This window comes from Archocentrus centrarchus, chromosome 3, assembly GCF_007364275.1.
Source record: "Archocentrus centrarchus isolate MPI-CPG fArcCen1 chromosome 3, fArcCen1, whole genome shotgun sequence".
Classification (NCBI taxonomy): domain Eukaryota; kingdom Metazoa; phylum Chordata; class Actinopteri; order Cichliformes; family Cichlidae; genus Archocentrus; species Archocentrus centrarchus.
The window spans coordinates 8,303,315-8,321,428 of NC_044348.1; the positions used below are offsets into that span (position 1 = coordinate 8,303,315).

The 18,114-nt window shown below is 41.8% G+C and overlaps 2 protein-coding genes across 2 annotated transcripts; one reads left to right on the forward strand and one right to left on the reverse strand.

The window, feature by feature from the left end:
• The first annotated feature begins 1,073 nt into the window (after nt 1–1,073).
• Nucleotides 1,074–6,716, forward strand: LOC115775708 (uncharacterized). The gene is made up of 7 exons (XM_030723185.1): nt 1,074–2,599; nt 3,215–3,430; nt 3,511–3,706; nt 3,815–4,030; nt 4,133–4,275; nt 5,230–5,365; nt 6,403–6,716. Exons 1-7 carry the CDS (start codon nt 1,398–1,400, stop codon nt 6,589–6,591), a joined length of 2,298 nt encoding a protein of 765 aa, XP_030579045.1. The 5' UTR covers nt 1,074–1,397; the 3' UTR covers nt 6,592–6,716.
• A 171-nt stretch (nt 6,717–6,887) lies between these two features.
• Nucleotides 6,888–17,497, reverse strand: usp8 (ubiquitin specific peptidase 8). Its single transcript, XM_030723176.1, has 19 exons — nt 17,376–17,497; nt 16,523–16,708; nt 16,252–16,396; nt 16,060–16,145; nt 15,802–15,943; nt 14,890–14,932; nt 14,634–14,805; nt 14,283–14,445; nt 14,032–14,173; nt 13,571–13,857; nt 12,994–13,473; nt 12,354–12,428; nt 11,924–12,222; nt 11,204–11,425; nt 10,899–11,109; nt 9,445–9,681; nt 9,053–9,195; nt 8,793–8,925; nt 6,888–8,467 (listed from the first exon to the last, which is right to left on the reverse strand). The coding sequence occupies exons 2-19, from the start codon at nt 16,624–16,626 to the stop codon at nt 8,309–8,311; spliced, it is 3,243 nt and encodes a 1,080-aa protein (XP_030579036.1). The 5' UTR covers nt 16,627–16,708; nt 17,376–17,497; the 3' UTR covers nt 6,888–8,308.
• Nucleotides 17,498–18,114: the final 617 nt, after the last annotated feature.

Consider the following 18,114-nt stretch of genomic DNA (forward strand, 5'->3'; position numbering starts at 1 on the left):
TCTAAAAAATCTCAAGCTGTACATCATCTGTTTTGTCAGCTGGTGGTTGAAGCTCTCTACACACTGTTCTTGAGCTAATCTGAAGGCCACATGAAGTTTGGACGTCTGTAGTGATTTACAGCAGAAAGTTGGAGACCTCTGTGCATTATGCGCCTCAACATCCGCTGACCCCACTCTGTAATTTTATGTGGCCTACCACTTCATGGCTGAGTTGCTGTCATTCCCAATCACTTCTACTTTGTTATAATACCACTAACAGTTGACTATGGAATATTTAGTAATGAGGAAATTTCACAACTGGACTGCACAGGTGGCATCCTATCCACCACGCTGGAATTCACTGAGCTCCTGAAAGCGACCCATTCTTTCACAAATGTTTGTAGAAGCAGTCTGCATGCCTAGGTGCTTGGTGTATACGCCTGTGGTCATGGAAGTGATTGAAACACCTGAATTCAATGATTTGGATGGGGGAGTGAATACTTTTGGCATTATTCACAATTATAGTTTGCATTAGGTTTTTTAATAAGCACTTTGCTTGAACCCCACCCATATGACACATCAAAGCCATGGCTTTATCTACTTCCATTACCGTCCCTGTCACTGTTTTGCAGCAGGAGTTATCCAGGCCTAATATCAAGCCTTTAGAAATAAGCTCGAGTACTGTGCAACATAAGGGCTGTTGCAGCAAATTCTGATATAGGGCTATATGAGTGAAAGGGCTTGTGAGTGGAGTGAGGGGCCTGTTGGATGCCATCAACAGTAAGCAGCATCAGTGATGGCAGATCACGGGAGGATAAACTGCCATACCTGATCAGGTGATTTAAAAAGAAAATAAATTGAAAACAGACTAGAGGTTTCCAAAAGCTGCTTTTCTTCCCCACAGAGCCCCATCTAGTGGCGTCTCTGAGTGACTGCATGCAGCTCAAACAATGATTGACAGTTACACTGTAAAGCAACAGGTTTTCCCTTAGCTTCTGAGTCGTTTGCTAAATGTCAGGCTAAACCCTGAAGTCACGCACACAAGAGGACAGAAGCGCGTCACGAGCGCTGCGTTTGCGTTGCCAAGACACGGTTGTCTGGCTGCTGCGGATCCCTGGTGATTTAACTAACAGCGGATTCTCATGAGTGTTGGTTTCACCTGAGGATCAGATGAACATGCAAAGTACACACAGTTTGTTAGGGTACCACACAGGATATGATGAACACCTCGTCCTGTGGTTGTCTCCTCCTTTTGCCATCAAAGTTAACAGGTCACAGGGCAGCAGTTCAGGGACACAGCTGCTGTGCTGTGACTGACCTTTTGCACTGTGACTGGTTTGCGTTTAAAAGACTATCGTGGAGGAAGTCATCAGTGTTTTGAGATGTCTTTTTGTTAGACCGAGCGCGCAGAGGGAAAGATGAAAGCCAAGGCTTTGTCAGTGAAGGAGTGCGTCTGGATGTCAGAGGAGTGCCACCTAGTGGAGATACCTCATGAAGCTACGCAGAGGGACAGCCTTTGTTTACCAAATATCTTCCAAAAGTCCAAAAAGGTGAAGCCTCTCACCAAGACTCAGACTAGTACTAATTGCCAGGTTTACTACACAGCTAGAGAACTTCTCCTGGAGGTGTTGGACAGGGAAGCAATCTGGGAGCTGGTCAGGAGAGCTTCTGGTGTGAAGGCAGGCGCAAACCGTCAGTCACACTGCCAGAGCAGGGAGCACAGCATAGATCTGTCTGAGGAGGAGTATGCTGAGGCAGTAACGTGGTTTTCTATAGTCCTGCAAAGCAGCCTATCTGTGGGACAGAACTGCAGCTTTGGCCCCGAGCTAAATGTAAAACTAGATGGATGGCAGGGGGTGCTGAAGAGAAACAGCATCCAGGCCAAGCTCCTGTCTCTGACCAGACTGGAGGATGGAGACAAGCTGGAAGTCCTCTCTGCTTTCTGTGGCCACATAACCCGGCGCTACCAGGCCCTACACACACCAGGGTCCAACCTAGCTGTGAAGAAATACAGACTGTCCTCGCAGCAGGACCACTGCTCTCTTCATCTTGCCCTCCTCTGTGACCTGAGCTCGGGGTTCATCTGTAACATGTATCTTTACTGTCCAGAGCAGCTCCAGAGGCAGAGTAAGAAATCTGTGGTCGAGCAGGTGGTCAAGCACCTGCTGAGACCTTTCTGCAGCCACAGGCGCGTGGTTCAGCTGGACAGGTCTGCCTGGATGGAGGGAAGACTCACAGACATCTTGTCTGGATTAGGGTTGACTGTTCATTTTGTTCCCGCTGTTAAGAGTTCACCATCTGAGGAGTCTATGTCTGAACTTGTTGCCCACCTGCAGGGTTGGACCGGACCTGCCCTCGTTCCTCTGTCAGACCCGAAAGGAACAGTGGTGGATGTCTTTCTGCCAGGCCTCTGGGTGACCCTACACGTGATCTGCATCAACACATTTGTGCTCCACACTCTGCAGAGCCAGAGTTCAGGAAGGAAGATCACCCTGACACAGTTCACCAGGACTCTGGCCACTCAGCTGGCCGTGGACGGCAGCATCCCTGTGCCCGTTCTGCCACGACTGAACAGCAGCTCATGCCAAGAGACAAGTGTTACAAATATGTCAAAGCAAAGGTTGGCCTTGCTGATTATTACAGTGCTTCTGTTACATCTTTTAGCTGATGTAGGAAATGAGTCATACAGAAAAAAAAAAGGGAATGCTAATAATTTTATTTTTGTGAGCATTTAGATTTAACAAATATGTGTTTTAGGGTTAATGGTGGAGGGCTCTGAAATTGAATCAGCTTATCAGTGCGGACTGAGCTGAGTTCAGTTTAGTATCACAATGAATATAATGAGATGTGGAAACATTTCACACTTTGAGGCATTTACTAAATATAGTGCTGTGCATGAAGTAATGTATAGCCCATCTCCACCGTTATAGATTTTAAGGAGTAAAATATGGATCGCAGCTGTATGTGAGTACAGTTGTCCAATCAGAGTAAACAATGTTGATGTTTTAAAACAATTAATATCATGGCTGCCACTAATAATTATTTTCTGTTAATAATTGATGGGGGAGTTTTTCCAATTAATTTCCTGTTTTGTTTGGATCAGTGACAACATTTAAACCACCTGGTTAAAACTATGTAGCCTCATGCTGATGAATCAGCTTTTTTGCCCTTCATATTCAGTTTTGATGCAGGAATAATGATAATTTTAATGCCTGTTCTATTCTTGCTCTTGCAGGACAAACCCCAACAGCTGTGGTCAGGTGATGGAGAAAGATAAACACAGGTGCAGCTCTGCAGCGAGGCTGCAGGACGGCTGGAACAGACCAGGAGTGTGTGGATTAGACAATTTTGGCAACTCTTGCTACTTAAATGCTGTGTTACAGTGTCTGTGTTCCACTGTGCCCCTCGTGGAGCACCTCCTGAATCAGGACACACGCAAAGAGCTGGCAAAGTAAGACCTTGCAGCTTTTTTTTTTCTGACTCACTGTTGATGGCCATGTTTTCCCAGTGGTTTAACCTCTGTTCATGCAGGTCCAAGTGCCGGGTTGCTGAGGTGTTTGTCCGCCTACTAGAGGAGATGTGGCTGGGAAGAAGCTCCAGCTGTGCCCCCGTGGAGGCCAGGTCCATGCTGTGCTCCATGCTCCCCCAGTTCAACAACTACTCCCAGCAGGATGCGCAGGAGCTGCTGATCTTTCTCCTCAACGCACTCAATGACGACCTCAAAAAGGTGCAGCAGCATCTACACATCTTCACCATCACTTTGCCTGTACCTCTTTTGCAGCAAAACACACTTACAGCAGGAATAACTGTGTGTGATTGTGTGTGTCTTTACAAGGTTGCAAAGCACCAGACGCACTCTTCGGTGCAACAGCCGAGACAAGAACAGAACAGGAAATGTGCCATTGAAAGCACCATTGTCTCGTGTCTGTTTGAGGGCCAGCTGAGATACATAACCCTCTGCATGCACTGCGATCACCAGGCGTACAGCACACAAGCCTTCACTGTACTGTCACTACCGATTCCTGCTGGCATCCTTAAGTGCTCCATTCAGGTAGGTTTGTAAACATTGTGCAGACTGCATGCGTTTTAGATATCGATGGTCTCGGCCCTGCTGTTCTGTGCTCATCTTTCATTCTCTTTCCATGCTGTGCAGGATTGTCTGTCACTGTTCTTTGAGCAGACTTTCCTGACTGGGGGAGAGCAGTTGCTGTGCTCAGTGTGCGGGATGAGGACAGAAACGACAGTCCTCACTTGTTTGGACAAACCTCCAGAGATCCTCATGTTACACCTAAAACGGTGAGTAGAAATGAATTGTCATCTCTTAAGATGCTTTATTTTAAGAGTATTTATTTATTCAATGGATAAATCTTCAGGTTTTAGGAATGAATGCATAACATTTAAAAGTATTATCTCACTTTAAGGTCCACTCAGTACTGCAGCTGCTCGGGGGCTTTCACATATGATCTTCAGGAGATGTGCAGTGTGCTTTTTAAAAATTTTTTTTTAAAGCAATTAAAGGACTCAGTCGATGTTGCCTTTAAAGCTGAGTTTCAAGATTTGATGTTGATTTTGAGAATGGCAGTGCACAAAACTTTCATATTCAAATCATATGATATGGTTAATATTATCATATTAGCTTTAACCAAAAGCAAGAAGGCGTTGTAGGCTTGAGGAAACATCCGTCCTTTCCTCGTTCGCGTGGGGGCTGGAGCCTATCCCAACCGTCACAGGGTGAGAGGCAGGGTACACCCTATACAGATTGCTGGCCTGTCGTATGGCCAACACAGAAAGGCAGACAACATGCAAACAACATAATTTGATCTTTATGAATTCACAATTACAGAAACAATGGTCATGACAGTGTCAGATGAGCAACATCATGTATTAGAATAATTAAAAGAACTGAGTTTGTTGAACTAAAATATCAGACAATAAACATTCCAAAAACAATATTTTATTCATAAATTACATAACTGGTCTTTTGTAAGTAAGAAAAAAAACTAACAGTGCCTTCAGCATTTATCAATATTAACAGACCTTTGCTACAAGCAACATGTACAGTATATATGCATGCATTAATTCAGCAAGCATTATGAATACTTAATGCTCTTTTTGTATTCTATTATGAAGTGTTGCTGCTTCCAAGTGCCCCAGAGCTACAAGAAAACTAAGATAAATCAATAGCACCTTTAAAAAAAAAAAAAAAAAAAAGAAACAGCGTGAACTCTAAACTTGTTTGTTCCACTGCAGGTTTGGCTGCAAGGGGAAGAAGCAGGTGAAACTGAGGACTAATGTTGCGTTCTCCATGAAGCTCGATTTGACCCCATTTCTATCGAGCTCAGTGCAGAACGCCTCGTATTCTTCATACCACCTATATGCTGTTGTGGTGAGTGAACATACAGAAGATTATAATATGGGTTCTGAATGAAAAAGTAATTAATTTCTGAGATCATATTTGTGGTTTACTAAGAGACTTCACAGACTTGGGGACCACTGGGGCTCAGGCCTGCCACCAAAGCCACTGGACTAGAGTACCATTAATCTTACAGTCCCCAAAATAAGAGCATAGATAGTACCAGAAGAAATATAACTACTGTAAGTGCATTTGTTAAACTCGGGGTTGCAGGAATGCCTGAGAAAAATACCACCGATGAGCATGAGAGAAGCAACCAACCCCGAACGCTCTAAGACAAAAGTCATTTACATGAAACCAGAGGAATGAAGTGCATACTAGCTTATTTATGAATAAGTTCTTATATAGCGGTTTTCTACTCTAGCTGAGCACTCAGAGCACTTTCTACAACACTGTTTTTTTCTACTTCAGAGTGCTTTCGAGCTAACATTCACACATTCATACTCCAACAGCTGCATCAGAGAGCAGCTTGGAGTTCAGTATCTTGCCCAAGGATACTTTGGCATGCAGACTGGAGCAGCCAGGAATTGAACCAGCAACATTCATTAGTAGTCATTAGTAGATGACCTGGTCTGCCTCCTGATCCACAGCCACCCCAAATCTTTGCTTAATAATAATCATTTAAAAAAAAGAAGAAAAAAAAAGAGTAAACTGATTATTTTACAATTACTTCCACTAGACTTCGCTAGAAGGCCAGAGTGTAGAAGACTTTAAAATTAAACAGTTGGTCCTTGAACTTCTTTAGTCGTGAAGAAAGCAAAAAGTGTAAAATCAACAGTTCTGACCCCACAACTTTAAGAACTGTTTTGGCATCATCAAGCAGACTCCACAAAGTGCTGACACATTCCTGTTCACACCATTTTAAGCCCACCCAGGCAATGCTGCGATACACACAGGGTTTAATGTTTAGGGCTTAGTGGGACATCAGGTTTTCATCAGGTCTGTTTTCTGTATGTTTTTTTTTTTACCCAATCTACTGTTGATCGATATATATTGTTTTTAAAAAATAGAACCACACAGGTCATCTGAACATGGGTCACTATACAGCCCTGTGCCACCATGCCTCAGCCCAGACCTGGCACTGCTTTGATGACTCGTTTGTCAGAGAGCTACAGGACAGCCAGGTGCAATCTCCCAACGCCTACATGCTGCTCTACAGCCGCAAGCCTTTCCAAAAGCCAACGATCCATGGAGTGTGAGCTTTGCAAATAACAGTCCAAATCTGCTGCTTAAATTTGCTTCTGATCACATGCATTTGGTTCAACGTTTCTGGTGCTTGTTGTACTGTTGGCTTCTCCATAACTATTAGAAATAAATTACAATCTGTGACATAGACTTATGAGTTCAGTGCTAATGTTTAATGTTTAACCATCATGTTATCTTATGACCACAAGAAGAAAGGGACGCCATGCTCATTAGGTCCACCCTAGTCCTTTGTGGCAGCACATGATATATTTGCTGAAACTATCTTGAAACACTCATTCACACGCACAAACTGATTTGAAGCAGTTTTAATAAATAGCCATATGAGTTGTTTGAGATTAATATAATCGTTATATCTGAAACACTTTTTTCAGAGCATTGAGGAAGGAAAAAAACAAAACAAAAACATGTACAAGTGAAATGAAAACAGATTATGATCTCATGCGAGGCAATAAAAACAGTCAGGAAGTTCAGAGTCTAATCCGGCCCCTTAAGATCTCTGGTCCATTCTGAAAAAATAATATTCAGCTTGCGTTGTGCTTGCCTTTCACAGTCAGCCAGTCAGTCAGTCAGGCAGCATATGTTGACACCAACACACTCATATACGTGACAAAGATCAGTTTCTCATTTTTTCAAATTTCCAGCTCAATACTAAACAAAACATGAAAGGAATAAAAAAAAAAAAAAAAAAATCTAACCAACCCTCCCACAAATAAAAACCAAAGACCACTGGTATGAATCAAACAGGATTATCAAACCATCCTGGTAAATCTGCCTCTAAGTAGTGTTTGATTATAATAATGTAAAGAGTAAGTATGTTTAACTGACAATAAACTTTACACAAGTAGGCAGGGTTTCCTTTTATTAGCTGAACCGAGCAAGATGTGACAAGATCTCAGCGTCAGTTTAAAGCGTTCTGAATTGAGCACTAAATGTCAGCTGTTAAACAAATAGGTTCTACATAAAAACCTAAAGTGATTGCATATTGGATAAGTGCAAGAATGTGGCTAATATGAACAAACAATCTGAACTCCCTTCTTTCCTCAGGAAGAATTAAAAAAAAAAAAAAAAAATTATAAGTCAGTCACAGTCTCTTTAATCCCCCCATTTAATAAACAGCAGAAGGCTATACAGATAAACCCCTAAAACACACGGTTTGCCTTTATGAATATGGTGATATTATGATGGCTGCTACTTTCAAGAAAAAAATAATAATTTGGTCACTTAACAGATAAATACCTTGCCCTTAAGTATTTACATTATTAATGTGCAACATCAGCGTTGGTAGGTATGTACATGCCACCTAACTGTTAATCCTGTGTATGCACAGTACAAGAAAGCTGGAAATCAGGTCTGCGATACTGCCATCCACACCGAGTGCCAAAGAAATGAGAGCGAAGAGCATCTGAACCAGCTGTCAGCCCTACAACACAACTATGTATAGAAGTCAGATTTAAAGGAGCATCCGTTTAGTCTCTAGATGATCAGTAATGTGAACAGATGGCATGTTTTAACCACTATAGGGTCCTCTAGTAGCTGAAGCGTTGCACAGTGTGCCTGCACCGATGTCCTTTCTGGGACAGACAGAATCTCGCGGCCACTCGCCCGAGTTAACCCGCAGCTGCGTGCACCAGGTCCTCAGAGCTGTGATTCTAAAAAGAAAAAGCATTGCTGCTTTGGTGTAGTGCACCTTCTTCATGCCATACAGCACCATCACAGGGTGGAGTAAAACAGGATGTAGGCTGCAGAGGACTTGACAGAGGAGGTGGACATTTCAGTCACCTCGTGGTCATCGAACTTGTACCAGCGCTGTTTGAGGACATTCTTACAGTAGGCTGTGTAATGGCCACCATCTAAACCTCCATAGTGGTTCTGGTAGTGGAAAAGCAGAAAACATTCAGCTGTTACTTAAACACGGGGCTGCTGTTCTCAATGTGTTGTGTAGCTTGTCTGTATAATTTTTGCAGTATTTTTGTCTCACTGTTTAGTGACCAAACACATTTATGTACTTGTACAGAAGCTACTTAGCCAACAGAGCTAATGTGCTGCTCATTTGTCTGAAGTCTGACTGTAGTCTTCAGGTTTAGAGGCTCATATCCACCCCCACCACCAAAAAAAAAGGCCTTTTATGTTCAGGAACACATAAATAAAGAATTAATTGAACAACTTTACAGCAGCAGTCTTCATTTCTACTTACAGACACTCCATAAAGGTTGTATCTCTTCAGGCTCTGTTTGGGTCCGATGACGTACTGGGCCAGGTCCAGAGTATCTAAAGGGAAGTCTACAGATGTCTGCAGCTTTTGCTTCCATCTACCCTCATAGGAGAACCTGCAGGAAGCATCCCATAACAGAAAAGAGTGTCAGTGCCATAAAAAGCACTCCTGTTAATCTTACTTCCCAAAAAGTCAAAGTGAGGAGTGAAAAAGACAAAATAAAAAATTCTTGTACTACAGACCGTTTTAAGTGCACCAGGAGAATGGGTGGGACCTTCCAGATCTCCAGTTTTTTGGTGGAGTCTCTGTGGGTTTTGCAGTGTCTGCAGAACACCTTGTTGTTGTCAGTCAGCTTCTCTTCCTTGGAGAACAGCTTCAGACAATCCTACTCGAAAGCAGCAAATTATAATCACTCATGATAAAACATAGAACTGTTTGCATGTTCATTTTTACTAGCTCTGTTCCTTATTGCCTTGTTGAGACTCCTTTTACATTTAACTCGGAACCATAATTCATTCACCTGCGCAGTTTTTCAGAATAATCTTGTTAATTCAGAGAAACAAATGTTGTGATGTGAATGCGTTAGATAACGGTCTACGTGCTTGTCAACAGCTCACGTTTGATATGTACTGACCTGTAGGGAGCACTTGCTGGTGGAGGCCAGAGGCAGCGACAGGTACATGAAGGTCTCAAATGTCCGTGACTTGCGATGGCAAGTCAGACACTGCACAGTGGACTTGAACTGACCCTGGAACAGCGCTACAATGATGGACTCGTTCAGAAGCTTGTGTTTGCTCCAGGCCAGGTCAGCAGCTGTCTGATCATCCAGATGGTCATTTTCCTCTTCCTTGTACCGCTTCCTGTTGTCCGCCTGACCAGAAGTGAAAACAATGAATAAAGGTTACAGAACAACTCCAAGTTAAGGGTTAGTGGAACCTGCCTTTGTGACTCAACTAAAGCTCAATGAATAATGGCAGATAATCAATATATCACCTATAGATATCACATTGCAAGTAGAAGTAAAAACACTGAACTCAGTGAAAACTACATACAGAATTTTCAAGCAATAATCTCTGTATTCACCTAATGTCTTTCAGCTTGTTAGCATGCAGTTCAGCCAGGTCACTCTCAGTATGACAGGCAGGAAGATATGGCAGGTTAACACTTGCTAATTAATATCTTATTAATTAGTATGATTAAAAAAAATCAATTATCTCAGAGAGACAAAGTGGATTGGGACTGGGCCAGCCTGACGGCACACAGGTCAGAAGATCACACAAAAGGGACATGATGAGATGGAGTGTGTCATGAAGAAATGCACGTCACCAGTTGCTACAACCTAATCACCACCCTATGCTCAGAAATGGAGTGAATAGCTTGATAAGGAAAACGGAGTGACTGTACTTCTCCAATCTAACCCCAGGTGGAGACATTTGTCACTGTATCACTAAGCTGATATTCTATAACAGCATAAAAATGACCTTCAGTAGGAAAAATGGCAAAAAAAAACAACAAAAAAAAAAACACTACCTTTGAGGTTCTAGAAAATTTAAAAGTATAAACATAAAAATCACACTAGGGGATTTTATTTTTCCCTGTCCTGAACTAATTTGACCAATTCAACTAGTCTTTTCCCACTATCTAAATGCACGTGAAGCCAGTAACAAAATAAATAAATAAATCAGTTGATACAGGCAATGAGCATGTCTTGGGTCAACATGCACAGAGGTTCTGACAGAGCATCAGACCAGACAGATGCAGACACGTCACACGCACACTGCTGCAGGAGGACCAAGGACACACAGCTATTTACTTACTCTCTAATTTTGCCATCAAAATGAAACCCAGTGAAAAAACAGAAAGAAGGAAAATGATAAAAAAGACTAGGTTTTTATTGTTAACAGGCATGTGTGTAACAACATACAGGGATACTAAAAGGAAACCTGAAAAGTCATTGTTAATTTAGTCAATACTGAAATCAGAGTGAGCATATTTAGATGTTAATGGTTCTCGTTTCCTAAAACCATTTTAAGACTTCATTTATGCCTCACTGGTGGTCGTGTAAAAGCCCTTAAGTTTTCACACTACCTTATTGAGGTCCTCATGAAGCCCATCCATGAGGAACAGCAGCAGCTCCTGGGAGTCTTGCTGGTCATAACCAGCAAACTGCTCATTGATCTTGCCTATGGTGATCTTGAAGTCTCGTGGACTGATGCACTTGTACAAACCACCCCACAAGGCCTTCATGATCACACCAAACTCCTCGGCCACCTCCCCTTTGTGGCCAAGAATGTTGTACCTGGTAGAGGAAGAGAACAGTTACACAGGTGTTATACATTTCACCTCATACAGGCCTCTTTATGACAGACAATTCCACTTATCTCAGATCTGACCTGTTAATATCCTCTAGGTAGTAATTGTTGTTGAAGTAATCAGCCAAGGCAGGAGTGTTGCAAAGACACTGTAAGATTGAGTTCATATAACACGTGTTGCCGAGGTTACGAAGACCAGTCAGAGATGCGCCCAAACCGCCAAATGTGGGATTCAGGTTGCGAATTTTGGCTGCCGACGGACGCACAATCTCCACTTTAGAATAGGCTTTAGCAGGTGCAGGTCTGGAAGAGCGAGGAGCACAATGACAAAATGCCAGACTAGTTAATACAGACACACAATCAAAGGATATACAACAGTGTAATATGAATAAAGAAATACAGGCAGTCAGTTTATAATAAATGCCAGAAGACTTTGAGACCCGGGTTACATATTACTGTTGCTTTAACAGCACACAAGACTATATTTCACTGTAATACAGATTCTAACTAAACATGAAAATACAGTCAGTGAAATGCTGATTAAACAGTTCTATGGCGCTTACCATCCAGACATCTTTTGACCATTAAATCACTAACCTGATCCTAGAGTCTCTAACCTAAAACCAACCAAAATAGGGTAAGCAAGCTTCACATATCTATATACAGCCAGTGGCCTGAAGAAACACACCCTACAACAACTGCCTGGGCAAATACTATCAACAACCATTCTTTAGTTTCTATTCTCTAACATGCATTTTCTGGTCACTTAAAAAGTATTCATATGTGCACAGTGTGCCTTACTTGGTTTCTCTGTTGATGGTGGGTGTCATAGCAGCAGTGGTTGGGGCAGTGGCCTTCTTCTGAGCCTCCTCTCTCAGGTCCTGACTGATGTCAGGGGAAGAGTAGGAGCGCTTCAGTTTCGACTGCTCCCGCTCTCGTTCACGGTTGGTGTCTGGCTCAGCTGGTTGTGGTGGCTTCTGTTTGACTGTTGGTGGTGTGGATGGTGGGGTCTGGGGAACGGTGACTTCAGGAGGGTACAAGTGCACACGATTAGTTGGTGAATGGTAGTATCGGTAGGTCCCCGTCACTGTGTCAAGGAACTAGCCAAAAATAAAAAATGAAGCAATGGGGGGGAAAAAACATTTGGCAAGACTTAAAATACACACCTTTAAGCATTCACCCTCAGTAATTTCAAATTAGTCATTTTATTTCAGGCTTTGTTATCTGGTACCTTCATCCAACCATCAGGAAGACCTGGCACACTCCTGCCCATCTCCTCACTCCTTGCTCTGGTCAGAGGCTCCCTCTGTGGATGGATGGACACACAGACACAGAGCAAAGGAAAACCAAATTTATAGATACTCATGTATTATATTATTGTAATTACACTGCATAAAAGAAAAACATGGAACCAGAACTACAGAAGAGCACCAGTCTCAAATATAGATAAGAAGGGTTAGAGTTATATTCTGAAAACCCACAATATACACATGCCAGATTTATATGAGGAATTTCACCATTTGATGTTTTATCTTCACCAATTATTGCCGTTTGCCTACTCGTCCTACTTTAGCTCTAGGAGCCAAACTAGGTTCAAATTCTTCACCTCATCAAATCAGTTTAGTGGACTGTGTCTTAAAAAAAAAAAAAAAGCACACATGCATGTACAGATTTATGGTTTAATAATTATTTGATGTACAGTTATGATGAAAGATGTCAAAAGTTTAATTTTAACCAGACACCAAGGCCTTGTGGGACGGCCTTAAACCTACATTTATTTAATTATTCTTCCATTTACAGGGGTGAAATGAAGCATCAATCTGTGGCAGTGACTAACACTGAGAATCAATCAATCAATAAATAGGGCTCACCTTAATTTCACTAACAATATGGTTGGGAACCGGGGAATCCAAAGACATACTCTTGGAGGGTGTGTCAGAGTTCTGCTCTTTTCCTCTTCTCTCCTTCTCGTCCCATGCCTTGTTCTCTTTGTTTTCCTCATCTTCTGCCTTCTGCCTTTCCAGTTTCCTCTTCTCCTGGTGTCTTCTCTCCTCCTCTTCTTTCCTCCTCTTCTCACTTTCCTCCCTTTCTAGCCTCTCTTTCAACTCCTTCTCCTGTTTCTCCTCCTCTAAACGACGCTGCTGCATGCGCTTCTCCTGCTCTTGCTTTGCCTTCTCCATCAATGCCACTGCTTCAGAGTGTATCTGACTTTGTTCTTCTTTAGACAGAGAGGTGTTGGGGACAAAGGATGGTTTGGCTGAGCGGTCAGGGACAGACGGGCCATTCTGGGTGGAGTCCTTTGCTGACCCGTTTTGGCTCGGCTTAGGTTCAGGTTTCTTGGTACGGTCAAACTGGGACAGGAGAACAGTCATGTTTATAGACACATTTGGAGTCCTTAATGCTTTCCATTCTCCAAAGGTTTAATAGTTATCTGGGTAAATACATTACCTGTGGGATTGCCTTGGTTGTTGCAGGAGCCTGGCTGGATGTGCTTGCAGTAGGGGCCTTCTTATCATAGTCCTGCCCAGAATTTGTGGAGCCTGTGACAGGGGAATCAACACTGTCTGGCAACCTATCAGTGATTATTGAAGTTTTAGATGCTGGGGGTTCTGCTGGTATGACCCCATTCACTAGCACAGGAGCTGATGGTTCCTGAGGCTCGAGTGAAACCTCAGGCTCCGGTTGAGGTGGAGTTGGAGGTTTTGGCTCCTCAAGGGATGGGTAGCTAAAGTTCACTGTTCAAAACATCAAAGAAAATGACTACATGTAAGGCAGAGTCCAGCCACAATTGATGAGTAATACCAGATTATTTTTGAAAGCACATTGTGGTTTTTATATTCTATCTGCTAAAATGACAAAATACAGTATTATAGAGACACTTTTCATAAACTGTACTGGTGATAACTCACACTGAGGGAGGGTGTTGGTAACGTTTTGTCTAGGTGGTCGAACTTTAGCATTGGTGGTATACATGGGGTAAAACAACAGCCAGTTCTCATAGCCACCCTCCAGCACCAGCGGCTCGCTACGCAGGATGGTGATGCTGTCCCACTGTGGAGTTTTCAAACACAATAGTGTAGTTTAACATGAAAACACTACTGTTGATATTCACACATAAGCCAGTAGATAAAGGCAACCCCCCCTCCACAGACACAGTTACCTTAAAAAGAGCATCTTTGAGGCTCTGCAAGGTGGTGCCTAGTTTAAGGTCAGTGACGGAACTGAACCAGTCCAAGAGGACAATATAATCCACGAATCCCCGCCGTCTCCAATGCTCTTTGGATGCTTCTGGCAGCTTTGCTTCAATCTGATTCACAGTGATTCTGAAAAGTCATAAAATTTCAGGCCAGGTCAGTTTTTCCATAAGTTTTTACAGGTAATGACAAAAAACCAGATGCAAAAATAACAGAAATGAGAAAATACAGCCCATTCATATTATGATTTCCATAAATCAATAATATATTTCACATCCCGTGTTACAACAAATCGAGTCTGAAGCTTCTTCTCTCACCCTGGGCTAATGGCCTCCTCAGGCACGCTGATACAGGTTTGAGCTGGGACCTGAATGTGAGATTCCTCAAAATCTTGGTGGCTGCGAGCATCCATGACAATTATTGTGATGGTCTGGTCCTTCATCATGTTGAAAAGTTTCTCAGCCGTGATCCCACCAGTAGGCAGCGCAGCTGTCAGACAAAATCCGTAAATCAATACTAACAAATCTATCAAATGCAAATAAAACTTCAGGGCTCAAAAGTTTTCCATCTTACCTTTTGAGGTTACATTCTTCAGTTCATTCTGCTCTCCTTTCACCTGTGACATACAAACACAATCGTTTCATTAGCATGTTAACATTAATTCAACCATAGTTCACCCTTCCACTAAAAGGTACATAAAATAATCATACCAATTTCAATATAGGTATTCACTTAATAACTAATTAAGCTACATGGGTTTGCATTATTACACTCATAACTGTTTAAATCCAGTAAGTATAAAGTCAAGTCCACTGCAATGCCCAGTTAGGCAAAAAAAACAAAATATATGAAGACTATATATTTATGTCTCATCCCATTTTCCAAAAGGCACACAAACGCTGTATGTAATAAATGTCTCACTCAATAAATATAACCCAAATATCCACCTGCAAAACTTGATTCTTATACTCTGCTATAATTTAGGTTCTTTTATGAGAGTGATTTATTTATGCAGTATTTATGTAAATGCAAATCTTGTAAACTCTATACTGAAAGGTTACATATCAGACAGTGAGATTTGTTTTTAATAATATACACTCATTTTGAATTTGCAACATATTTCAAAAAAGTTGGGACAGTTGCAGATTCACCACTTTGTTGCACCACGTCATGTTTTAAAAACTCTCTAAGAGGAACTGAGTAAACCAAGTGCGGTAGTTAAGAAAAAGTGCTTTCCAGTTACTACTTGATATCAGATTTCAGCTGCACACAGGTCAGAGCCTCCTTTAACTTTTGTTTTTTTGTTTTATAATTGTCCAAGTGTTTTCACTGAGGGACAAATGTGGAATGCAGGCAGACCAGTTTGGCCCTCATGAATTATTTCTGAGCACTGATATTCTGATATGTGCAGAATGTGGCTTGGCACACCAATATACTTTGCAAAAAGTATGCACATGAAGTACAGTCATCGTTTCAAACCTCCACCTTTTTGCTGTCCTTCTTGTTTGCGGATGATGGTTTTGGAGAGCCCCGATCACCATCTTTCTCTGTCATTTCCTCCCTCCTCTTCTTTTCTTCTTGTCTCTCCTTCTCCTCAAGTTTTTTTCTCACCTCAACCTCTTCATACCTGTTCAAAATATAAAAGATCAGCTAAGTAAAACAAAAAGCAATTTATTGATACCTTATTTTGAAGCATATGCATTAAGAAAGTGAGCATAATCCAAGACAGCTGAAGCCTCTAACCTGAGTTTAAGACTTTCAGAGAGCTTTTCAGCTTCTTCAATGGCTTTCTTAAAGCTGTTTGGGCCAAGCATAGTCAGGAAATACTCCTGTGCACATCAGAAAACATTTCAGGTAAATAATCTATCTTCACATGAGAAAACATTAAGTGACTAACACAGAAAGAGGGAATGAATATATAAATATTAGGTATACCGGTTGCTGTTTGAAGTCAGGTCTCTTCTTGATTATGTCATATACTGTCAAATACTTCATGTACAGCACATAAGCTTTCTCCTCATCTCTGTCCAGACGGCACTCCTCTGCTGCTTTGAAGATTTTACAGGCACTCTGCACATAGCTGCAACACAGAAATATTATATATATATATATATATGTGTGTGTGTGTACAACTCCTTGGTCTTGTTGGAGTCTTTTAGACTGTCTTAATCACCTCTATTGCAAAAACACAACATAGTAATATTACCTTCTAGTGCTCGTCTTGTCTGGCTTAATTTCAGCTTTTTTATTGAGGTCACCCAGAGAGGTGGACAAATACAGCTCTTTAACCCCGGTGGATACTGCAGGCATTTTGGCGGATGTGTTCAATCAAAGCTCACTAGCAGGCAACAGGGTCAATGTACACAAGCTCTTGACATGTCTGGAAAAATGTCTGTGAAAGAGGAGAAACACACACACTACATTTATGACACTAAAACAACTTCTGCTGCACGGGGGTCAAACCGCTAAACAACATTTAAGCCACTCTTAGCAACAAAGTCTCAGAGAAAGAAAAAGTTTTCTCGTGCCGTTAGCGGTCATGAAGCATTTTAAAATGTCCAAAAAACGAGGACAGGTTAAGCTGATACCACGACACGTCGAAGATAAACCACTATTTAGCCAAGACACGGCGCAGTGGCCGTCGTTAGTTTGCGCCTGGCTGTGATGAACTGACAGAGGATGTGTCAACACTGACGACAACAACATACTTTTCTCGCTAACGTCAGTCGCTACCCTCCTGCCTTCGCTGGATGCCTGTAGACCAGCTACAGGGCAAGCAAACTGACAGTATTCGGTGTAAACCATAAACCTATCACTTGGCTGTTTAAAAGACAGTTTAGCTACTTAAATGTGCACTGAGCTTTGTTACCTTCCTTGTTAGCCAGCTAGCTACGCCAGTTAGCAAGCTGCGAACTCACGTAGTTACGTGTTAGATTAGCTGCTATAAGCTATTTCACTACAGCACAGAGCAGTCAAGTACATAACATAACATTCTCCATATCACTGACGCCTATATGCCGGCAGACACCTTGACAAAATATAGTTAACTTTAAAACTACCTTCTTCTGATCCGTTGCTTAACAGTTGCTTACAGTTTAGCCACTTTTTGACAGCTGATTCCTGATTTCTTGTTCCGCTTCCTTCTTTTTTTTCCGCCCCTCCTCCTCCGCCTCCTTTTCTTCTTCTTCGGCTAAATTTTTGATTTTGGCATCCTTATAATTACTGCCACCTTCTGGTGGGATTTTTTCTTCTACTATAACTGTTTCATATGTCTTTGCTGTAAACATGCTGGTGCGAATCTTGTAATTTCTTTGAACTGCTCCAAAGACTTGTACTATTACATAACTCTATATAGTTACAACTGTTAGTCCAGTTTTATACTGTCCAGCTATTAATATGTTTATGTTGGCTTTCGTTTGTATATACAGTTGTGTGAAAAAGAAAGTTTTCACAGGATTCTATGCAGTCCTGTTAAAAAACTACACCCTTACTGCTTTCATAGAAATTAAGAGGGTAAGTAGCTGTTAGGTGCTGCTAATCAAAGGCATCTGATTAACGGATCACCAGTGAGTGTGAGCACCTCTATAAAAGCAGAAGATTTGGCAGTTTGTAGGTCTGGAGCATTCAGGTGTGTTTACACAGTCCCACGGTCTTCCCAGGAATGGCATCACAGCAAATTCACCCCAAGGTCACACTGTAATAAAAAAAAAAAAAAAAAAAAAAAGCTCAGAGAAAATGCAAAAAAAAAAAAAAACAAAAAGCCCAAAGCAAAGCAAAAAAAAAAAAAAATACCCAAGA

What these genes read in the sequence shown, in the direction of transcription:
- usp8 (XM_030723176.1), bottom strand. Translation starts at nt 16,626, where the DNA reads ATGCCTGCAGTATCCACCGGGGTTAAAGAGCTGTATTTGTCCACCTCT. An exon ending in CTGACTTCAAACAGCAACCG is followed by an intron (nt 16,146 to 16,251) that starts GTATACCTAATA and finishes TGATGTGCACAG; the next exon opens with GAGTATTTCCTGACTATGCT. An exon ending in CAACCAAGGCAATCCCACAG is followed by an intron (nt 13,474 to 13,570) that starts GTAATGTATTTA and finishes CTCCTGTCCCAG; the next exon opens with TTTGACCGTACCAAGAAACC.
- LOC115775708 (XM_030723185.1), top strand. Translation starts at nt 1,398, where the DNA reads ATGAAAGCCAAGGCTTTGTCAGTGAAGGAGTGCGTCTGGATGTCAGAG. An exon ending in ACAAATATGTCAAAGCAAAG is followed by an intron (nt 2,600 to 3,214) that starts GTTGGCCTTGCT and finishes TTGCTCTTGCAG; the next exon opens with GACAAACCCCAACAGCTGTG. An exon ending in CTCATGTTACACCTAAAACG is followed by an intron (nt 4,276 to 5,229) that starts GTGAGTAGAAAT and finishes GTTCCACTGCAG; the next exon opens with GTTTGGCTGCAAGGGGAAGA.